At 35.7% G+C, this 18838-nt stretch overlaps 1 protein-coding gene across 1 annotated transcript in view; it reads left to right on the plus strand.

The window, feature by feature from the left end:
• The window catches only part of LOC117929191, a 55955-nt gene extending 38664 nt beyond the window's left edge, over positions 1 to 17291 (plus strand). The window contains exons 12-23 of the mRNA XM_034849449.1: positions 875 to 1199; positions 1428 to 1521; positions 3305 to 3413; positions 3522 to 3790; positions 3900 to 4024; positions 4400 to 4634; positions 11140 to 11328; positions 11419 to 11705; positions 14388 to 14595; positions 14776 to 15015; positions 15930 to 16015; positions 16779 to 17291. Coding sequence (XP_034705340.1) covers positions 875 to 1199; positions 1428 to 1521; positions 3305 to 3413; positions 3522 to 3790; positions 3900 to 4024; positions 4400 to 4634; positions 11140 to 11328; positions 11419 to 11705; positions 14388 to 14595; positions 14776 to 15015; positions 15930 to 16015; positions 16779 to 16938 — 2327 coding nt within the window. The 3' untranslated portion in view covers positions 16939 to 17291. The remainder of the gene's footprint in view (positions 1 to 874; positions 1200 to 1427; positions 1522 to 3304; positions 3414 to 3521; positions 3791 to 3899; positions 4025 to 4399; positions 4635 to 11139; positions 11329 to 11418; positions 11706 to 14387; positions 14596 to 14775; positions 15016 to 15929; positions 16016 to 16778) is intronic.
• The last annotated feature ends 1547 nt before the right edge of the window (positions 17292 to 18838 follow it).

The raw sequence follows: 18838 nt of genomic DNA on the forward strand, positions 1-18838 counted from the left end.
GACATTTCCTATTTTTTCCTTGATTTCTATCTTTGTAGGTTAACATTTCCTGTTTTCCCTTCATTTCAATATTCCCCCTTAGTTTGCCATCTTAATTTTAACTTCTTGCACCAAATTTGGTTTTGAATTGTAAGCTTAATTCACACAGTTATGGTTATTCGGTCTAGATCCAAACTTATTTCACACAGCTAAAGTTATGGCTTCCATTCAATATTCTGCATTTCATCCGATTAATATTCCTTTTTATTCCATTTTTCAGATAAGTAAACAATTTCAATGCTTTAACCCAGGTTGACTTTGACATACATTATTGGCCCATTGTATGACAATTTAAGCTTTTGGGTCAAATTGGTGGTTTAACTCATTGGAGTTATATTAAGAAGCTAAAACAAGAGGAGAAAGAAAATGCTGAAAAGAATTCAAAAGACCCAACCATGTGGATGGGTATTCTGCACGCATTTTCTTAGAATATACTCACATCTTAACATAACCACAAATCACAGTCTTATTGAGGGGACAATTTGTAATTTTGAGATAAACACACACACACACACACACACACATATATATATATATATATATTTAATGAAGTGTGAGAAAATGTTGGTTTCTCAATCAAACCATTCGATATATAATCTGGAGATATTGATGGTTTTCCCATTTAGCAATGCTACATAGGTTTGATGTTTTAGATTGTATAATATCTTATGAACAATTTTATAAAAAAAAATAAAAAATCCTATGAATAAGTACTGGATGCTGAGAAAATATTATCAATCAATTCACTTTAGCTTCCAAAGATGCCTCAATCCAGTTTGCTATTTGATCTTACACCTAGATTATGTTCACCTATTCTTTGTTTCATTTTTACTAGTGATGGGATCCATTCAGTGGCCTCTTCTAACGCTTGATATTTATGGAGCTTTGAGAGCCAATGGTCAGAGCTATGTTGGGGCAACAAGAAACATTAATGGGACTTTGATTGGTGGACTTGGTGGTGGTTCTGGTGGGACAATTCTCCTTTTCCTTCAAACACTTGTGCTGGCAGAAAACTCATCTTTATCTGCTGTTGGAGGCAATGGTGGTCTTTTTGGTGGTGGAGGGGGTGGGGGTGGAAGAGTTCATTTTCACTGGTCTAAGATAGATGTGGGTGATGAATATGTTGCAGTTGCAATGATAAGTGGTGCCATTGATAGTAGGTATGTCTATCACGACACACACATAAATGTTTATCCAGTGTTTGAGCATGGACCTGTACAAATCTTGTGAATAAGTTTCTTATTGATTGCAAGATACCTAAAACCTTGTTACTTTAAGAACTTTCTGTAACCATTTTGATAGGCTATTAAAACAATAGATTTAGGATCTGTTGACCAATGAAAATCTGCTGCATAACAACATATTACTTGTCTTATAATGTTTAACAGTGGAGGTGCTGGAAACAATGGTGGTTTTCATGGAGAAGAGGGCACAGTTACAGGAAAGAAATGCCCTAAGGGCCTTTATGGTACATTCTGCAATGTATGTCTTGCTTTCATTTGATACTTGTTTAGATTGTTAAAATCATATATAATTCCATGCGATAGGGAAACCTTGTAGTTTTTCTATATCCTTAAGAAACATGTCACATTTTGGAAGCATGAACTAAAGCACTATGAACCAATTATTGCCTACAGAAAGATGTCACATTTTGCAAGCATGAACTAAAGCACTTTTAACCAATTATTGCCTATTAGACCAATGAGATTTCTGTCATTAAGAAAAGTAATTTCTTATGTGGTCTACTGTTTTTCCAATTTCATCTCTGTTTCTCTGCTTTTGTGTACATTAATGAGACATGGAACATCTAATTTGTGTGCTTATACTATAAATACTTTTCATGATTGGTGGATCTGAATTAGGGAGGGACTTTCCATCGCAGCTCAAACTTCTTTCAAATTATCCTAGCTTGAGCATCCAATGTAACAAACAGCCATAGGGAGGTCATTTGACTGCTGGTTAAACTAAAGAACACAAAACTTTACCTGATAATGTAGAAATTTATGTATGTCATCTCTTGATAAGGTTGTTTTTGCCTTGACCGAAAATTGTGCATCTTTTTAAGGCATATGACCCTCAATAGTGGGACTAGAACTAGGTGTAGGGCTTGTGAACACTGGTGAACAGGAGTAAAAGAAATTTGAGGTTGCATGGAACAAATATATGGTTAAACTTTGCCTACTAGATTAAATGGAGTAAATTTTATGTTAAGCCATCCTTTTTTTCTCATCCACATCAAATGTGTGGATGTATGCATCTATGTGTTAAGTATGCTTGTCTATGTGTGTACATGTAGAAGTGTTCTAGTGTTTATTCACCTTTGTAAGTTGATCAAGAAAATTATTTTTGTCTATTCTTTTGGCCTTTTAGTTTACAATTGATATATTACCTTTCAAGTACTTTCTTTGTCTTTAGATATATTTTTTTATAGGAAACAAATGATTAATTAGTAGTGAGGAGAGCTACATGGAAGATGAGCTATCCTTCCAGTCAGAGCAAATATAGAGTACAGATGGGCATGGATGTTAAAGATGGTCCTAGGCCCAAGGTGCAATGACTCCCCAGCTGTTGCATATGCCTTGCTGAAGAGGCACATGTTGTCAATTTTTTATTTTATTTTATTTTATTTTTCTTTTCTTTTTAAGTTCCTGGTAAAACAAGATCGTTTTGCCCTTTCCTTTTTAAACTGAACATATTTGGTAATATGAGCATATGACAAATGTTTGCATGTTCAAATATACAGGATTTTACAAAGTTGCATATATACCTAGGTTATGCCTCACTTTGCTCAATTGTGTGCCTTAAATTGTGTCTTGTGCCTGAAATGCACCTTGCTCCTTTCAGAACTATGCAATTGGGAGAAGAGATGTTACAACTATAAATCAAGATCAGAAAACCCGATGAGTGATCCTAGGAGAAATAACACTTCAGGGTGGCATGAAATCCCTAATAAACTCTTGGCTTCATGCTTAGTGAATTGGTCCCACTACTCAGTTGGCCAATCTTGGGATCCAAGTGAGAGAGCAAGCCATACACACCTTCAAAGTTCTATAGTTTTGCAAATTCACACATTCAGTTTTCAGGGCCTTCTCTTGACCTGAGACACCCAAGAGGGAACAAAGGCTGAATCCACTTCAAAATTGTTAATGCCCTAAAATGTCTTTTAGGTTTTGAAGTTTCAATTATTACTAAAATATGTTATTTGAGCATTGCAAACTTGATGTAATAATTTCTGGATGATTTTGAATATTGTGTTTGTTTACAGGAATGCCCTGTTGGCACTTACAAAGATGTTGATGGCTCTGATGTACATCTTTGCACTCCTTGCTCTCTTGACCTTCTTCCCAACCGGGCAGATTTTATATATGTGCGAGGTAATTCTGACGGTTGCGCTTTAACATACGTGGTAGTATTTCTGGTCTCTTTCTTTAACTTTTTGGTTCTTTTGTCCCTCATCTTACAAGAGGGTGCCCACACTGCAGGAGGAGTTACTCAGCAATCCTGTCCCTATAAATGTATATCTGACAAGTATAGAATGCCAAATTGCTATACACCTCTTGAGGAGCTGATGTATACATTTGGAGGGCCTTGGCCTTTCTCGCTTTTGTTGTCGTGCATTTTGGTTCTTCTAGCTATATTATTAAGTACCTTGAGAATCAAATTGGTGGGATCAGGTTGTTCTTATCATAGTACAAATTCAATTGAAACACAAAGTCCTAACCATTTTCCATACCTTCTTTCGTTGTCAGAGGTACATGATTGATAGCAAGTATTCCTTCTTTTCCTTTTCAAATATGATCAATAGCCACATGTGGTTATCCCTAGACAATTTTCTGCATTTTATGTTTCTGAATTTCTAGGTGCGGGGGACCAGAGCTGAAGAAACTCAGAGCCATGTTTACAGGATGTACTTTATGGGTCCCAATACTTTCAGAGAACCCTGGCATCTTCCTTACTCTCCTCCCAATGCAATCATAGAGATTGTGTAAGATAGCAATTTAACTTAAAGGGTACTTTGACTGATGGCACAATTGGATGCTAGGTTTATGTTATGATATTATGGGTTTACAATATGGCTGGATTTCAATCATGGGAAATATTGGTGTTTGCTGGATAATTTAACCTTTTTCTTTCACTAGTGTTTTCTGTTCATTCAACAGAAGACAGTGATCTGAATTATTAGCAATGTCCAATTAGGTTGGATTTTTTATCCAGAATATGCTCCATAGTGAAGCTTACTGATCAAGTAGATGTGTATGCTTAGAAGCCTATTGTATTGGAAGAACATATTAGCATCAGGTTGTGCCATCTCATGATTCAAAAAAATGTTTTCTAATATTCTGACTATTTTGATCTACAGGTATGAAGATGCTTTTAACAGATTCATTGATGAGATTAATTCAGTTGCTGCATATGATTGGTGGGAAGGGTCAGTACACAGCATACTTTCAGTGCTTGCATATCCTTGTGCATGGTCATGGAAACAGTGGCGTAGGAGGAATAAGATTCATCGCCTTCAGGAATTTGTCAAATCTGAATATGATCATTCATGTCTCCGCTCATGTAGGTCAAGGGCTCTATACAAAGGCATGAAGGTCTGGTTTATTATGCGTTTGTTATCATAAGCCATTTTTTTGCACATGCCAGTTTGCTAAATGACATTTTAATATTTTGCATGCTTAATATTGGGACAATTACAGAAACCTCACTTAATGCTTTTGTGACCAAAACTGACCTTCCCTTGCATTTAAGTGATGTTATTATCTTCCCTTGTTATTGGGGGTGACTGATAGTAGAAATAAAAAGTTTGTTAGATCTATCCAATATGAAGAAGATGGTATGATCTTCCCAAGAAGGGGCGCTTATGGCCATGAGAAATTTTTTAGAAATCATTGAGGACCTTTAGTTTTGAGATCTTCCTTTGCTTGGGGGGTCCTTTACTTGGAATGGGGGCTTGAATAATCAACCATGGTTGAGGTTATATCGTTTTTTGGTTTTTGAGGGGTGGGAAGGCCCTTTTAGTGGGGTAGTGCAATGTATCTTACCTAGGCCTCTGTCAAATCATTTACTGATTTTGTTGGATGGGGGTGGTTTGAGAAGAGACCCTACTCCTTTTAGATTTGAAAATATGTGGCTAAAGGATGAAGAATTCAAAGATATGCTGAAGAGATGGTGGGTGGGGTTCAATTTTAGGGGTTTTTGTAGCTTCATCTTGGTCGAGAAATTAAAAATTTTGAAGGCTAAATTGAAGAGTTGGAACAAAGAGGCTTTTGTTAATGTGGTAGTTAGAAATAATTTGGTTATTTCCTAGGTTTTTGGGATTCTAAAGAAAGGTTGGGAGCTTTATCTCTAGAGGAGGTGGTTGCAAGGGAGGAAGCAAGGGTGAAGTTTTGTAACTGAGCACTTACGAAAGAAATTAACTGGAGACAAAAATTAAGGGAGGTATGGTTAGAAGAAGGTGATAGAAATAATAATTTCTTTCACAAAATGGCAAATGCAAACAAAAGAAGGATCTTTTTGCTAAGTTCAAAATTAATGAGGTTTGTTTAATTGTGGAGATTGAGATTAAGGAGATTGTCTAGGCTTTTCATAATATCTTATTGGAGCCAAGGGAGTGGCATTGCATTAGGGATACGAATTTTGACACTTTAATCAAGATGTTGTAAAGTTGGAGGAGATGATTTTAGAGGAAGAGGTGCTTAATGCCCTATTAGATCTTAATGGGGACAAAGCCCCAGGGCTAGATGGTTTCTTAATGGCCTTTTGATAGTTTAGTTGAGACTTTGTTAAGGAAGAGTTGATAGGTTTTTTCAGTGACTTTCATGAGTAGGGCAAATTTGTAAAATGTCTCAATGCGACTTTTCTAGTGTTGGTTCCAAAGAAAAGGGGGTAGAAGAGCCTAAAGATTTTAGGCCTATAAGTTTGGTGCGTAGTCTTTATAAGTTATTGGCTAAAGTATTGGCTAATAGGCTTAAAAAGATAGTGAGTAAAGTGGTCTCCGGCTTCCAAAATGCCTTTGTGGAAAGAAGGCAAATTCTAGATGTCGTGCTTATTGCCAATGAGGAAATTGACTCTATGTTGAAAAGCAAGAATTGTGGGGTGCTATGTAAGCTTGACATCGAGAAGTCTTATGATCATGTTAATTGGGATTTCTTGCTTTTAGGCAAGATGGGGTTTGGGCAAAAGTGGATCAATTGGATTAGATGTAGATGGTGCATACCAACAAGTTTCTTGGCTCTAGTGAAGGACACTCCTAGCTTTTTTCAAAGCTCTAGGGGCCTGAGGCAAGGGGACCTACTATTGTTGTATTCGTTCGTGCTAGACATGGAGATGCTTAGTTGCCTTCTTAAGAGGGCTAGAAAGGGTAGTTATTTGTTTGGTTTCAAGGTGAATAGTTGAGATGGAGAGGGAATGGAGACTTCTTATTTGTTATTTGTCAATGATACTTTGGTATTTTGTGAGGCCACTCAAGCTCAAATGACCTATTGAAGTTGGTTATTTTTGTGGTTTGAGGCCATATGGGCTTGAAAATAAATTTAAGCAAGAGTGAGTTCATTTTGATTGGGAGGGAAGAAAACTTAGAAGATTTGACTTTTGAATTAGGTTGTAAAGTGGGAGATTTTTCGACCACTTGGGTCTTCCTCTAAGTGCCCCTTCTAATTTTTTGGTAGTTTGGGATGAGGTGGAAGAGAGTTTTTGAAAAAGATAGACAATATGAAAAAGATAGTATATTTCCAAAGGGGGAAGACTCACTTTAATTCAGAGCACTTTATTTAGTTTGCCTATCTACTTTATGTCGTTATTCCAGATGCCGAGGAAAATGAATTTGAGGTTGGAATAAAGTGGGCTATTGCTTGTTCAAATAAAAGAAATGGGGGCTTATGAGTTAGGTGTCTTTCTTCGCTCAACAAGCTTTTCTTTGCAAGTAGATTTTGCGGTTTGCAACGGAAAGGGAGGCCTTTTGGAAGCATATTAGAAATGGTGAATACGGAGAAGTTGAAGGGGGGTGGTGTAGTGCATGACAAGTATGGGGTTAGGTTATGGAAAACCATAAGGAAATTGTGGGGAAATTGTTAATAGTAAAGTCTCCTTTTTTTGTGGGTAATGAGAAGAGGGTAAAGTTTTGGAAGGATAAGTGGTGTGGTAATGAGCCTTTGTGTGTTCCTTTCCTTCTTTATTTTTCTTAGCTAGTTCAAAGGAGGCGTGTGTGACGGTTTTGTGGAATCAATCTAATGTTAGAGGTTGTTGGACTCCTAGCTTCTCTTGGCATTTAAAAGATTGGGAGATTGAGATTATGAAGTGTTTCCTCTCGAAGCTTCAAGAAAAGGTGGTCCATGGGGGAAGAGAAGATAAGGTGATCTAGTCGGAGACAAAGACCAGTTCTTTTTATGTGAAGTCCCTTTATGCTTTCCTAGAGTTTGGTAGTTTAGCCCTTTTCTTAGAAGGTATTGTTTGGAACTTGTGGGTTCCACCTAAGGCGAGCTTTTTTGCTTGGGACATGTCGTGGGGTAAAGCCCTGACTTTAGATCATCTTCAAAGGAGAGGGTGGTTGTTGGCTAATAAATGCTTCATTGGTCATATCTAGGAGACGATTGACCACATCCTGCCACATTATGGTAAGGCGAGAGTTTTGTGGTAGCTTTTGTTCTCTCTTTTCAGTGTATTTAAGTGTTATCTTCCTCTATAAGAGAGCCCCTGTTACGGTGACATGGGTTCTTTGTTGAAAGGAACGAAAAAAGTGTGGGCAACAACTTCTTTGTGTCTCTTTTGAACAATTTAGAAGGAGAGAAACAGAAGATTGTTTGAAAATGAGGAGCTCTTTGACCATAGACCGAAAAGCTTGTTTCTTTGTAACTTATTGTCTTCGACCAAGTCGTACATAGCTAAAGGCCCAATGTCCTTATGTGACTTCATTGATTGGTTGAGTTCTCATCAAGGGAGGGAGTAGTTTTTTGTTTTCCTTTTTTAGCGTCTTTTGGCCACCATTGTATATGTCATGTGTACTTTGATGTGCTTTTTTTGACAATTTTTTTTAATACAATCTTTATTTGCCTATCAAAAAAGAGGATGGTATAATCTTGGAAAGCCATAACTTAAGTTTTGGGAAAGATCTTGAGGTATTATCCTTGACTCTATAAGAGATTGATGCATGTTTGGACATTAGACATGCCTTTTCAAGATGAAGAATTTAGTGAAGCTATCTTTTAGATGGATATGAAGAATTCCTTGAGCCCTAGTAGGTTTAATTTGGGTTGTTTCCAAGACTGTTGGGAAAAAACCCTTAGAGGGGAAGGATAAAAAGTTTATAAGGAGCTTCGCTCTAGTAAAGTGATTATCATGATGCTAACTCTATCACTACTACCATCTTCATGAAGGAAGATGTATTGAAAGCCTTGTTGTTTTACAGAATGGGAATAGAATACCTTGGGCTACTCATTCTAGAAAATCCCATTTCAATGTTTGGAGAAGTCAAGAATGCAAATACAAAATTATTTCTATTTGTATTGTTTGGTATCTATTGGAATAGATATTCAAATTTAGTCAAACTGTCAATATTCTCATTTATCAAAGATTAGAGTGAAAATTATTTTCAAGATTTTAACATAGGCTAAAGAGATAAAGTTTAAAAGTTGAAGCCTAATCATAATACAATTATATGGTCTTATTATTTAATTAATTTAATCAATTAAATGTAATTATATATAGTATTTCTAATCATAATATATGTAAACCATCTAATTTATGAACTTATTGCTGAAGTTTAGAGAGAACCAACAATTTTGTTTCTGATATTTTTTACTTTACTTTCTTCTAGTAGGGGGATGTTCCTCCTTCCTACTATTTCTACCCTTCTCAATTCTCCTTCATGGAGAATCTTGACTTTCTAGAAAATCTTAGTTTGATGACCTCTTTTCATTAGAATCCTTTTCACTTTTCTTATCCAAAAGCAAAACCTGGTCAGCTTTCAGATGGCAAGTTTAATTTGGAAGTTAGTTCCCCTGAAAGTCAAAGCAATCAGCAGTGACAGGTGTATTTGTGATGAATGGGCAGTCAGCTATCTTTCTCTTCATCGGTCAGTGTTCCTTGTTATATTTGAAAGCTATCCCAGATATGTTGCTTTTTTCTTTTCAGGATTTTCAGAAGAAAGCTAGGAACAACACGTTGTGTCTTTGTGTTTTGTTAGCCATGCACAGGTTTCAAAACTTGAGAGAGGTCCTGGATCTTTGAGGATGAGTAAACAGATTGTTGGAATGTGAGAGAATTCTTTGTTAGTTCTTTTGGATTTTATCATCAAATGTATATTACCACTCTTAACAGTCTTATATCTAGAATTACAACAGTTGCTTAGCTACTTAGAGGACAGTCATTGACCATGAGGTAGAGATCTTACCTTTGTTCAAACTTCAAAGGTCTAAAAGAGGTCTCCCATTGGTGCCTAGAAATCACAGGGTGGAAGAGGACTATTTGGTCACTATCTCCTCATATTTATCCTTGGCTACAAGAGACCCCTGGGAGTATGGTCAGTGATTACATAGGATTGCTTAATTATTCAGGGACATGGTTCCCTCCTTCATGTGGAAGCCTAGGTTGGCTGATTTTGGGAGGTGAACATTCTATTCGAGGAGTATCCCCTTCTGTTGATAGGAAATTTTCCTCTTAAGAGATTCCTGAGACTGGATTGGGTTTTTCCTGAGATCTTCTTTTGCTTGGTTTTCCCTGTTGTCCTTGTACTTTTTTCCTTTCTCCCTTTTTCTTTTCTTATGTTTAATATGAGTTATCTCTTATCCTTACTGTATTTACTCATTTTGCATTCTTATGAAATTCTAGGTTTCCCATCACGAAAAAAATATAATAAGTAAAAATGGCAAAAAAATTTAGAAGAAAAAAAAAATTGAGGATCGGTAAACTTCCCAGAACTTGGTACATGGCAGTTAAATTAGGTGCTACATCTGCCTCTGGATGGGCCCCACCTAGAAGAATCAATGGGTTTACAGAATAAATATGTCAAAATATTGAATCATTCAAATCATCTCAATTTTGCCACATAGATTTCTTAATTGCAACCACTTGATGGCTGGTTTGACAGGCACATGCACATGACCCTATATGCTTAGAAAGTCTGAATATCTATATTTAGATATTCCCTAGATGTACAGCTGAAGAGCCTGATTATGCAGTGGCAAAGTTGGGCATTTGGTTCACACGGAGCAGTCTTCGAATAATAGCAACATAAAAAGAAAATTAAATTATTAAAAAAAAATAAAACATAAATGTAATCTATGATGCTTCTATTCAATAAATTTGCCCTTATTATCCAAAACATTTTTATATTTAAATAATTTCATTAGCAATGTAATTGATTTAAGTTGCTTGCATATTAGTATTAAGAAATTCAATAATTTCATGAAGAAGTTTTAGTATTAAAATAAAATATTATTATATAAAAAGCTAGAAAACAAATGCAATAAAATATTTCATATTTAAAAAAAAAAAAAACAAGAATCTAGATTATATATTTAAATAATCTTCTTGTTAATGTAATTAATCTTTATTTGATTGCATACTAGTATTAAGAAATTCAATAATTTCATTAAGAAGATTAATTAGATTGCATACTAGTATTAAGCAATTCAATAATTTCATTACGAAATTTTAGTACTAGACTAAAAAATTGTTATATAAAAAGATAAAGAGGAAATTTCAATTTTTTCTTCTAAATAAAAAGGCTAAAGATGGCTAATAACAAAAATTTAGGGAAATAGAGTTTTTTAGGCTTTAGCTCTAGTTGGCAGGTTCTTGATTTTCCACTTGTCATGGTACGATGTATCTGTAGCAGCTTCTGAGCATCAAATACTTGTTAGCTCTCCTCATTTTATTCTCCCTGAGATGAAAATAATCATTAAGCATATTCATTTATCTAATCATAACAAACTGTGTGTCCTGGAAAGAGAACAACTGGGATAGACATGTATATCATCTTCCCCAGTTCATGAAGAAGAAAATAATGGTAAAATAGTCTTCTCAAGGAACATTTCCTTTGAATATTGGAAGATTAATTTTCTACTTATCATGCCTTTATATGAGTGGCAATTAATGCAGGTTGGAGCAACGCCTGATTTGATGGTTGCATACATTGATTTCTTCCTTGGTGGTGATGAAAAGCGCATAGACATAGTGTCTATTATACAGAAGAGATTCCCCATGTGCATCATTTTCGGTGGTGATGGAAGCTATATGTCCCCTTATAATCTTTACAGTGACACATTATTGACAAATCTTCTCGGCCAGGTTTATTAGCAGCCTCTTTTATTTCTGTTCTTTTGAATAGCTATAATAATTGTTCATTTCAACCTTTTCCCTATGTTTTTGTATACCCAGCATGTCCCTGCTACTGTCTGGAATCGTTTGGTGGCTGGTTTGAATGCTCAGTTAAGGACAGTGAGACATGGATCCATCCGTTCTGCATTAATTCCTATTATTCGTTGGATCTGTAGTCATGGAAACCCCCAACTCGAGTTCCATGGGGTTAAAATTGAGCTTGGATGGTTCCAGGCCACTGCTTCTGGTTATTATCAACTGGGTATTTTGGTAGTTGTTGGCGATTACTCGCTCCATAACATGAATCAGTCTGATCTATTGGACAGAAGTAGTGATGAATGTCCGAGGTAACTTTATGTGATTGTACACATGAGAAGCATCTGTATATGGTTCACACAAATTCTGCTTCACCATCCTGCACATTTTAAGATCTATAAAACATGGTTTATCCATTTACTGATAAAGTGTCTAATACTAGCTCTGACACATGTTGCAATCAACTGTGATAAATTTTGGTGAATTGGTTGTAGTTTCTTTATGTTCTCCATACCAGTAACATATCCCTACCTCTGAAACTGTGTTGTCCAGTGCACTGGTGAGAAAACCTTTAGATGAAGACCTTTCACTCTTTATGGGAGAACAGGTGCAAAAATATTGCACCATATGAAAGAAACCCAGTCTGTAAAATCACCTGTTGTGTATATAAAAAAATGCTAAACAGTTACTTTAGCTTCTTCCAGAGAGAACTTCTCATAACATCTGTTTGCATGAATTGATTTGGATATTGTAGCATGTTTTTTCTGATCATTGGAGAAGTTGTATTGACTTTGCATTTAATAGGTGGTTCAGGTTTTATATTGGTTGCCCCTAATTGTTGAGATAAGTCACTGTTGATTAATAATAATACAATGATGTGCATTGGAAATTAGTACCTTGAGTTGTTGGCTTGGTTTCATTTTGTTAATTTTCTTATTTTCAATCCCTATAAAAACAAAAACACTTTCTACTAGATTTGTTCTTTAATTTGTTATCAAGAGACCTCTTATCCATGGGTTTCTATTTTATTTTCCTTACCTTCTTTTTTCCTTCCAATGATTAAGTTCATTTCTCATCATGATAGTTGAGGCTACTACTACTCTAGCATATTATTTTTTTTTTCTTTCACATATGTGCCATGATATGTTTCTGGGTGAACATCTTATCTGCCTTGAGATTTCTGGAAAACTTTCCCTAATGTTTTAAAAATAGAATTGACATCTCCTGTGATTTGCCAATATGGTCATGGAGCACCTGTTGCTACTTTGCTGTCAAATATAGTGAGAAAATGTTGACATTATTAAAATTTAGCTTGAAGAATTAGTATTGCCTTACTTTAAAGCACAATTGTTTGATGGAAAATGTCACAAAATTCACTGCCATGATAATTTTTTCTTTTTTTGTGACGGCACTTAGACCCGTCTTAGCCAACTCACGCAGATGCAACCCACACAGCCACACAAACAACACATGCAACTTACAGGAAATAACTTTCCCAACTTGTATTATTCCCTCACAATGCAAGAAACCAAGGCTTACAAAATTGCACTATGACTATGCATAGACTCTCTCCTTTTCACATGTACAATAGGGTATTTATAGGCAATCAAGGGCCATCAGTTACTCCAAGTAACTTCCCATGTTTTGTCCATGTTTTGAGAGCTAGCCCATGTTCTACCACTTGTCTTGGCAGTTTCTTAAGGTCCCCAGCTTCTCCGTGGGTGTCCCACACACTTTGGCCTTGCTTCAAGTATTGCCAAATGGTCCATGCATCTGCAGCACAACCCCATCTACCGATGAATACTGAGCCACCTCTCCATGCATCAATTGCCTTCGTATCTGCCACGAGTCAGCCACAGGCCCATGCTTTATGCTTCAGCCAACCAGCCCCTGATGAGTGGCCTCCTAGACATGTGTCTTGCTTGCTCCCCTTCCTTGGGTTTGCATGCATGCTGTCCCAAGCCAGGCCTTGTTTAGCAGGAGAACCTTTCCTTGTGTTGTAGGGTCTTGGGACCTTGGCTGTGCCAAGGTTCATGCATATAGCATTTCCCATCTGCAACCCATGCACCAAGTTGCCAACATCCTGCCTTGTCTCAGCCACATAGCCCACACCTGTTATGTGCCATGCTTCGCTCATGGCCTAGTGTCTACACCCCCACGCCTTGCCTAAGCCATTGTGCACTTGGGTGTGTGCAAGCTCTATTGGTGTCTTGCACTTGTTCTTGGACAGTCTTGTTGTGCCTCAGGTGTGCTCACACCCTTGGGTTATCCCCCATCCACACATACTCACGCACACACATACCTATTAAAGAGTATTTTGTCATTCTCAGGTTTTTTAGGAGGAGACCTCATCACTTGGAAAAATAATTATAAAACAAGTAGGAAAAATACCCCAGCACTGGGAAAATTCTTCTTAGACCAACAACTTAGGGAACTTGTCAAAGTGTTAACACTCAACACTAGTTGTGTCGAGCCTACATGAATGTGTCATCACGTGGTGCCATTGCCACACACCGTCCTTATGAGACATGCAATGTGTGCTGGCATTGTTGTGAGCACTGCCAGCTGCTCACCACACATGTGCCACTTAGCCACTTTGATCCTTCAAGGCTGCCTTAGCCTAGTTCCCACCAATGCACATCATTAGAAGCCCCACTCTCCACCATGAATATGATTACCAAGTCACACTGCCTTATTTGAGTTTAGACATGCCACCACCAACATGCCTTGAGGTATGTGGGCACAAGTTGTCTCCACACATGCCCCTATGGTGCCCTCTAATAGCTATATGGGAGTTCAATTCCATTTTGAAAACATCAGAAGATGTCACTGAAATTACTTAAAACCTCAAGGGAAGTGAGTGTACTTTTCCCCAAGTTTCACTGGTCTTAAATGATAATATTTAGTCCTGTAGTTATGTTAGTGCACCTGGACCGGTATTGGCCTATTTGGGTATGAAAAGGTAATTTTTTTTTCTTGCATTTATATTCCAGAAAAGATACAGCAGTTGCAAGAAAAAGCCTTAAACAGCTGCAGAAGAGTCAGCCACATACAAGTCATGCATTATCTCGAAAAAGGATTACTGGTGGAATCAATGGAGGTCTAATAAATGATGCTACTTTGAAATCTTTGGATTTTAGAAGGGACTTTCTCTTTCCATTTTCTCTCTTATTGCACAATACAGGACCTGTTGGACGTCAGGTACTTAGATGATGTTTTCTACTTACATGTGGTGCCTCTTAAGCAAGATTATGATTCTTACAACTCTCCCCCCTCCAAAAAATAAATAAATAAATAAGGGAAAGGAAAACAGGGAAGAGAGAGTAAGATAATTATTGGATTATTACTCAACATCTCATATTTGGATATTTTGTGTTTCAGGAGTCCCTGCAGCTGCTGATATCTATAGTTCTTCTGGCAGATCTTTCAGTCACCCTCCTTACATTGCTCCAGTTCTATTGGATTTCTCTTGGGGCTTTTCTTGCTGTCTTGCTTATTCTTCCTCTATCCTTGCTCTCTCCCTTCCCTGCAGGCTTGAATGCCTTATTCAGTCAAGGACCTAGAAGATCTTCGCTAGCTCGCATATATGCATTGTGGAATGCTACATCTTTATCAAACATTGTAAGTTTTTCCTTAGAAGTTGAATGACTATTAGTTTAATTAAGAATTTAAGGATCTGTTGAAATCCCCCATATGAATCCATGACTTGATTCATACCGAAAGAAAAATAAAAAATTTAAAACCACTATGCTGTATCGAAGTCATTATTTTCCACCACATCCACTTTCTTCTTGGAATTTATGCCTTTTTTATTTTTAATTATTTATTAATTTCAAATGGTATGCAACATAGAAAAAAAGTAAGATTTCCACAAACCTCATCATGCCTCATATTCAGAAATATGGCACCTCATTACTTGAGTTACTGGTTCTAAGGTTAGGATATTGAAGTTAGATGTGCTTCTTTTTAAAATGGTAAGGAGGCTAATATAATTTTATTTTATTTTCTTGGCTTCATGGAATGGAACCTCCCATCTCCATCCAATCCCTTGCCACTATTTTTTTGATTGGAAACGACGCAAAGATATATTGATAGCAAAAAGAAGTACAAGAAGAAGGATGAGAAATCCTCCCACCAAAGGCAACTAAATTACAAGAAAATACACATAAACAAACGAACTCCCACTAAGGACCAATCCTTAAGGGAAACACGCCGCTATCCAATCTAGTTGAATCACATTAAGGGGAGTCCCCTTAAATGCCTTGGAACAGAAAGCCCAAAGGAAAGCAAGGAAAACAATAGAGTCCCAAAGGAACTCTGAATTCCTAGCTTTATCCTCGAAAATCCTTGTGTTTCTTTCCCACCACACAACCCGAATTAGAGCGATGCTCGCAGCTTGCCACAAAACAATCCCTTTCTTAGAATTACCGAAGCCTTTAAATTTGATGAACATTATGTCATATATACCCCTTGCCACTATTCATGGCATTGAATTCATATGTTCATTTCAAGTTGATTAATTTGGATATTTGCAGGCTGTGGCTTTCATCTGCGGCATTTGTCACTATGGACTTTCCTTTTTTCAACCATCTGCAAAAGCAAATACATGGCATTCAAGGAGGTAAGACCTTCAACTTAGACAATCCTATCTAAAAATAAGATAATGGCATTCTTGGAATACAATAAGAGTTGCTTTTTCAACTATAATACAACAGGAACTTGCAAACAAGTGTGTGCACAGCCTTGAGCACACAACAAAAACTTGAGCTTTACCAAGTTACAAACTAATGGTTTGCTTTATTTTGGGGTTTGGACTAATCATTTCTATGGTACTCGGTATTAGCCATGGTTAGCCTAGTTGGTGAAAGAGAACAAGTTATATTTATGAAATTCATGAATCTAAGCTGAAGTTAAGCACCTTTTTATCTCATTATTATACAAAAAGAGTTCCAATCTGCAAATGCATAGAAATGATTAGTTAGGTTGCAGTGTCCACCATAAAATCAATCCTAGGGCAATATATATGATCGAGAAGTGTTACTCTTTAAATCTATGATACAATAAATTCTAGAGCAATTTATAAAGATGGGGAAGCTTTTAGTCATCTTCTTTGCACATTGCTCCTATGCAGGGAGATGAGAGTCGTGCTCTGCTCTGTTAGTTTCACTGAGGGAGATCCATAAAGATGATCACCCAAATTGGATCAAAAGTTACCATCCAATTGATATAAATATAGTCCTTTTTTTTTTAACATTATAAAATCTTATCCAAGTTTTGGAATTCTTGATCCTATTCTTTGCCTAAATTTATTTGTTTATTTATTAATTTATGTATTTTAAACTTTTGCAAATCTCTTTAGAGCTTTTGAACTGTTATGTCCACAGGGAAGACGATAAATGGTGGCTTTTGTCAACCATCCTTCTGCTCTTCAAGTCAATACAAGCTCGTTTTGTTGATTGGCACATAGCAAATCTAGAAATCCAAGATTTTTCTTTGTTCAGTCCTGATCCAGACACTTTCTGGGCCCATGAGTCTAGTTTATGACATAAAAGAATCAACTATTTGAGAAGGGAACTGTACACATTTTAGAGTCCTCTTGGTGTCAACAGGATCAAGAGATACGAATCTCTACTGCTCCCGGCATAGCCTTGGACTCTTGGCATTGTAAATATGTTTAAAGCTGTATAAAATCATTGATATAGGTGTGCAGTTTTATTCCTTTCATAACCATAGTGGCATGAGAATGTAGAGAATAGGTTACAGGAGTAGGTTTCTCAATTTTTCTAACTCAATTCTAGTCCAGATGGAGAGGTTTTGTTTGTTTGTTTGTTTGTTTGTTTATTTTTGTAAGATACAAAAACTTCAATGCTTTAGTCTTTGGTTCCTTTTTCTCATGACCATTTTGTGTACCTCTTTAACTTCATTCTAACTTTCCATTTAAGTTTTCATATAAAGTGCCTGCTTGATATTCTGATTCAAATTCACAACTGGAAGTCCCTATTCTTTGGTGGATTCATTGCTGTTGGGCTTTGTGATTCATCTGAGTGTGTTTGCCCCGGGTTAGATCCAATCCCAAATCTGAATTTTTTATTTTTTTTTTTGCTGCTTTTTCATATAAATTTATTTCCAGAAAAATAGGAAAAGTAACCGAATAAGAAGTTCGGTTTGCAGTATGAGAACAAGAAATTGAAATTCAAGGTTGGAGCCCAGCCCACTGGCTACTCTGCCTATATGATATTTAAGCAGGATAATCATCAGCTTCTTATCTCAGGCACCAGGAGTAACAAAAAAAAAAAAAAAAAATTAGCTTAAGCGGTAATCTTTGAATTTATTTTTATCTCCTCTGCCGCATTGGTCTTACTCGCCTAGAATTAAAGTATTTAATTCTATTATTTCTTTTGAGAACTATTTCTTTTGAGAAATGCTGAATTATATATCACAAAGACCTGATTTGCATTTGTTTTTCTCTTTTGAAAAATCGAGGCTTGAAAACAAATTATAGAAATGAAGAGGAAATTATAAACAAAAAAAATAATAATAAAGTAAAATTTTTGAGATACAAAGAAAATATTATTAATGGATAATTTAATTAAAATTTTAAAATTTTCTATGTATGAAAAATATTTACACTTGTTGAGTTCCTTTTAAAAAAACATGGGTGACTGTGCAAGTAAGACCTTTGATTTTGCATAATTTGAAATTCTAGTCACCTAAAAACAATGAAAAACAAATTTTGCTATGTTACATAATCATGATATGATTGCCCAAATTTTAGGCAATTTTGTTTTTTTTTTAATAAAAGAGAAGATAGAATTACTCTTAATTTTTTAAAATCATATGATTCATAGTGCTTTGATGTTAAAATGTTAATTATAATTATGTTTTAGGGTAAGATGAATTTGATGTTACTCTTAAAGATCAAATATTTTACATAATTGCGTATAAGGATATGAAATGTGGTGGAAGTGTTTAGTCAACCCATATTTTCCTTTTTGCATCTCTCTTTCATTTTATTCAATGGAAAACTATCCCTTACTTCAATTCTTTTGAAATCCAAGTTTCCATTATCTCAACCCAGCAAGTTCGACCAAAATCGCCCAAGATCATTTCATCTATAATTTGTTTGCAAAATTTAAAAAATCCAATAATACAAAAATAAATTGTTAATTTTCATATAAAATTTAAAATGGATGTTAAAAAAATTTTAAAGTAATTTTTAAAGATATAATCCAAGGAACAGTAGGATTTAATTCACTAATATAACAATATATGGAAAAAAGAACCCCAAAAAATTTTAAATTAGTATTATTTTCGTATATTTAAAAATAATTTGAATTATATACACTTTTTAATGAATCATCCAATTATTCCAAAAATGTTCTTTTATTTGTCATGTTATTCAAATCAATTGACAATTACACTCCATATATAAATTTTTTCTTTT

This window comes from Vitis riparia, chromosome 2 (assembly GCF_004353265.1).
Source record: "Vitis riparia cultivar Riparia Gloire de Montpellier isolate 1030 chromosome 2, EGFV_Vit.rip_1.0, whole genome shotgun sequence".
Classification (NCBI taxonomy): domain Eukaryota; kingdom Viridiplantae; phylum Streptophyta; class Magnoliopsida; order Vitales; family Vitaceae; genus Vitis; species Vitis riparia.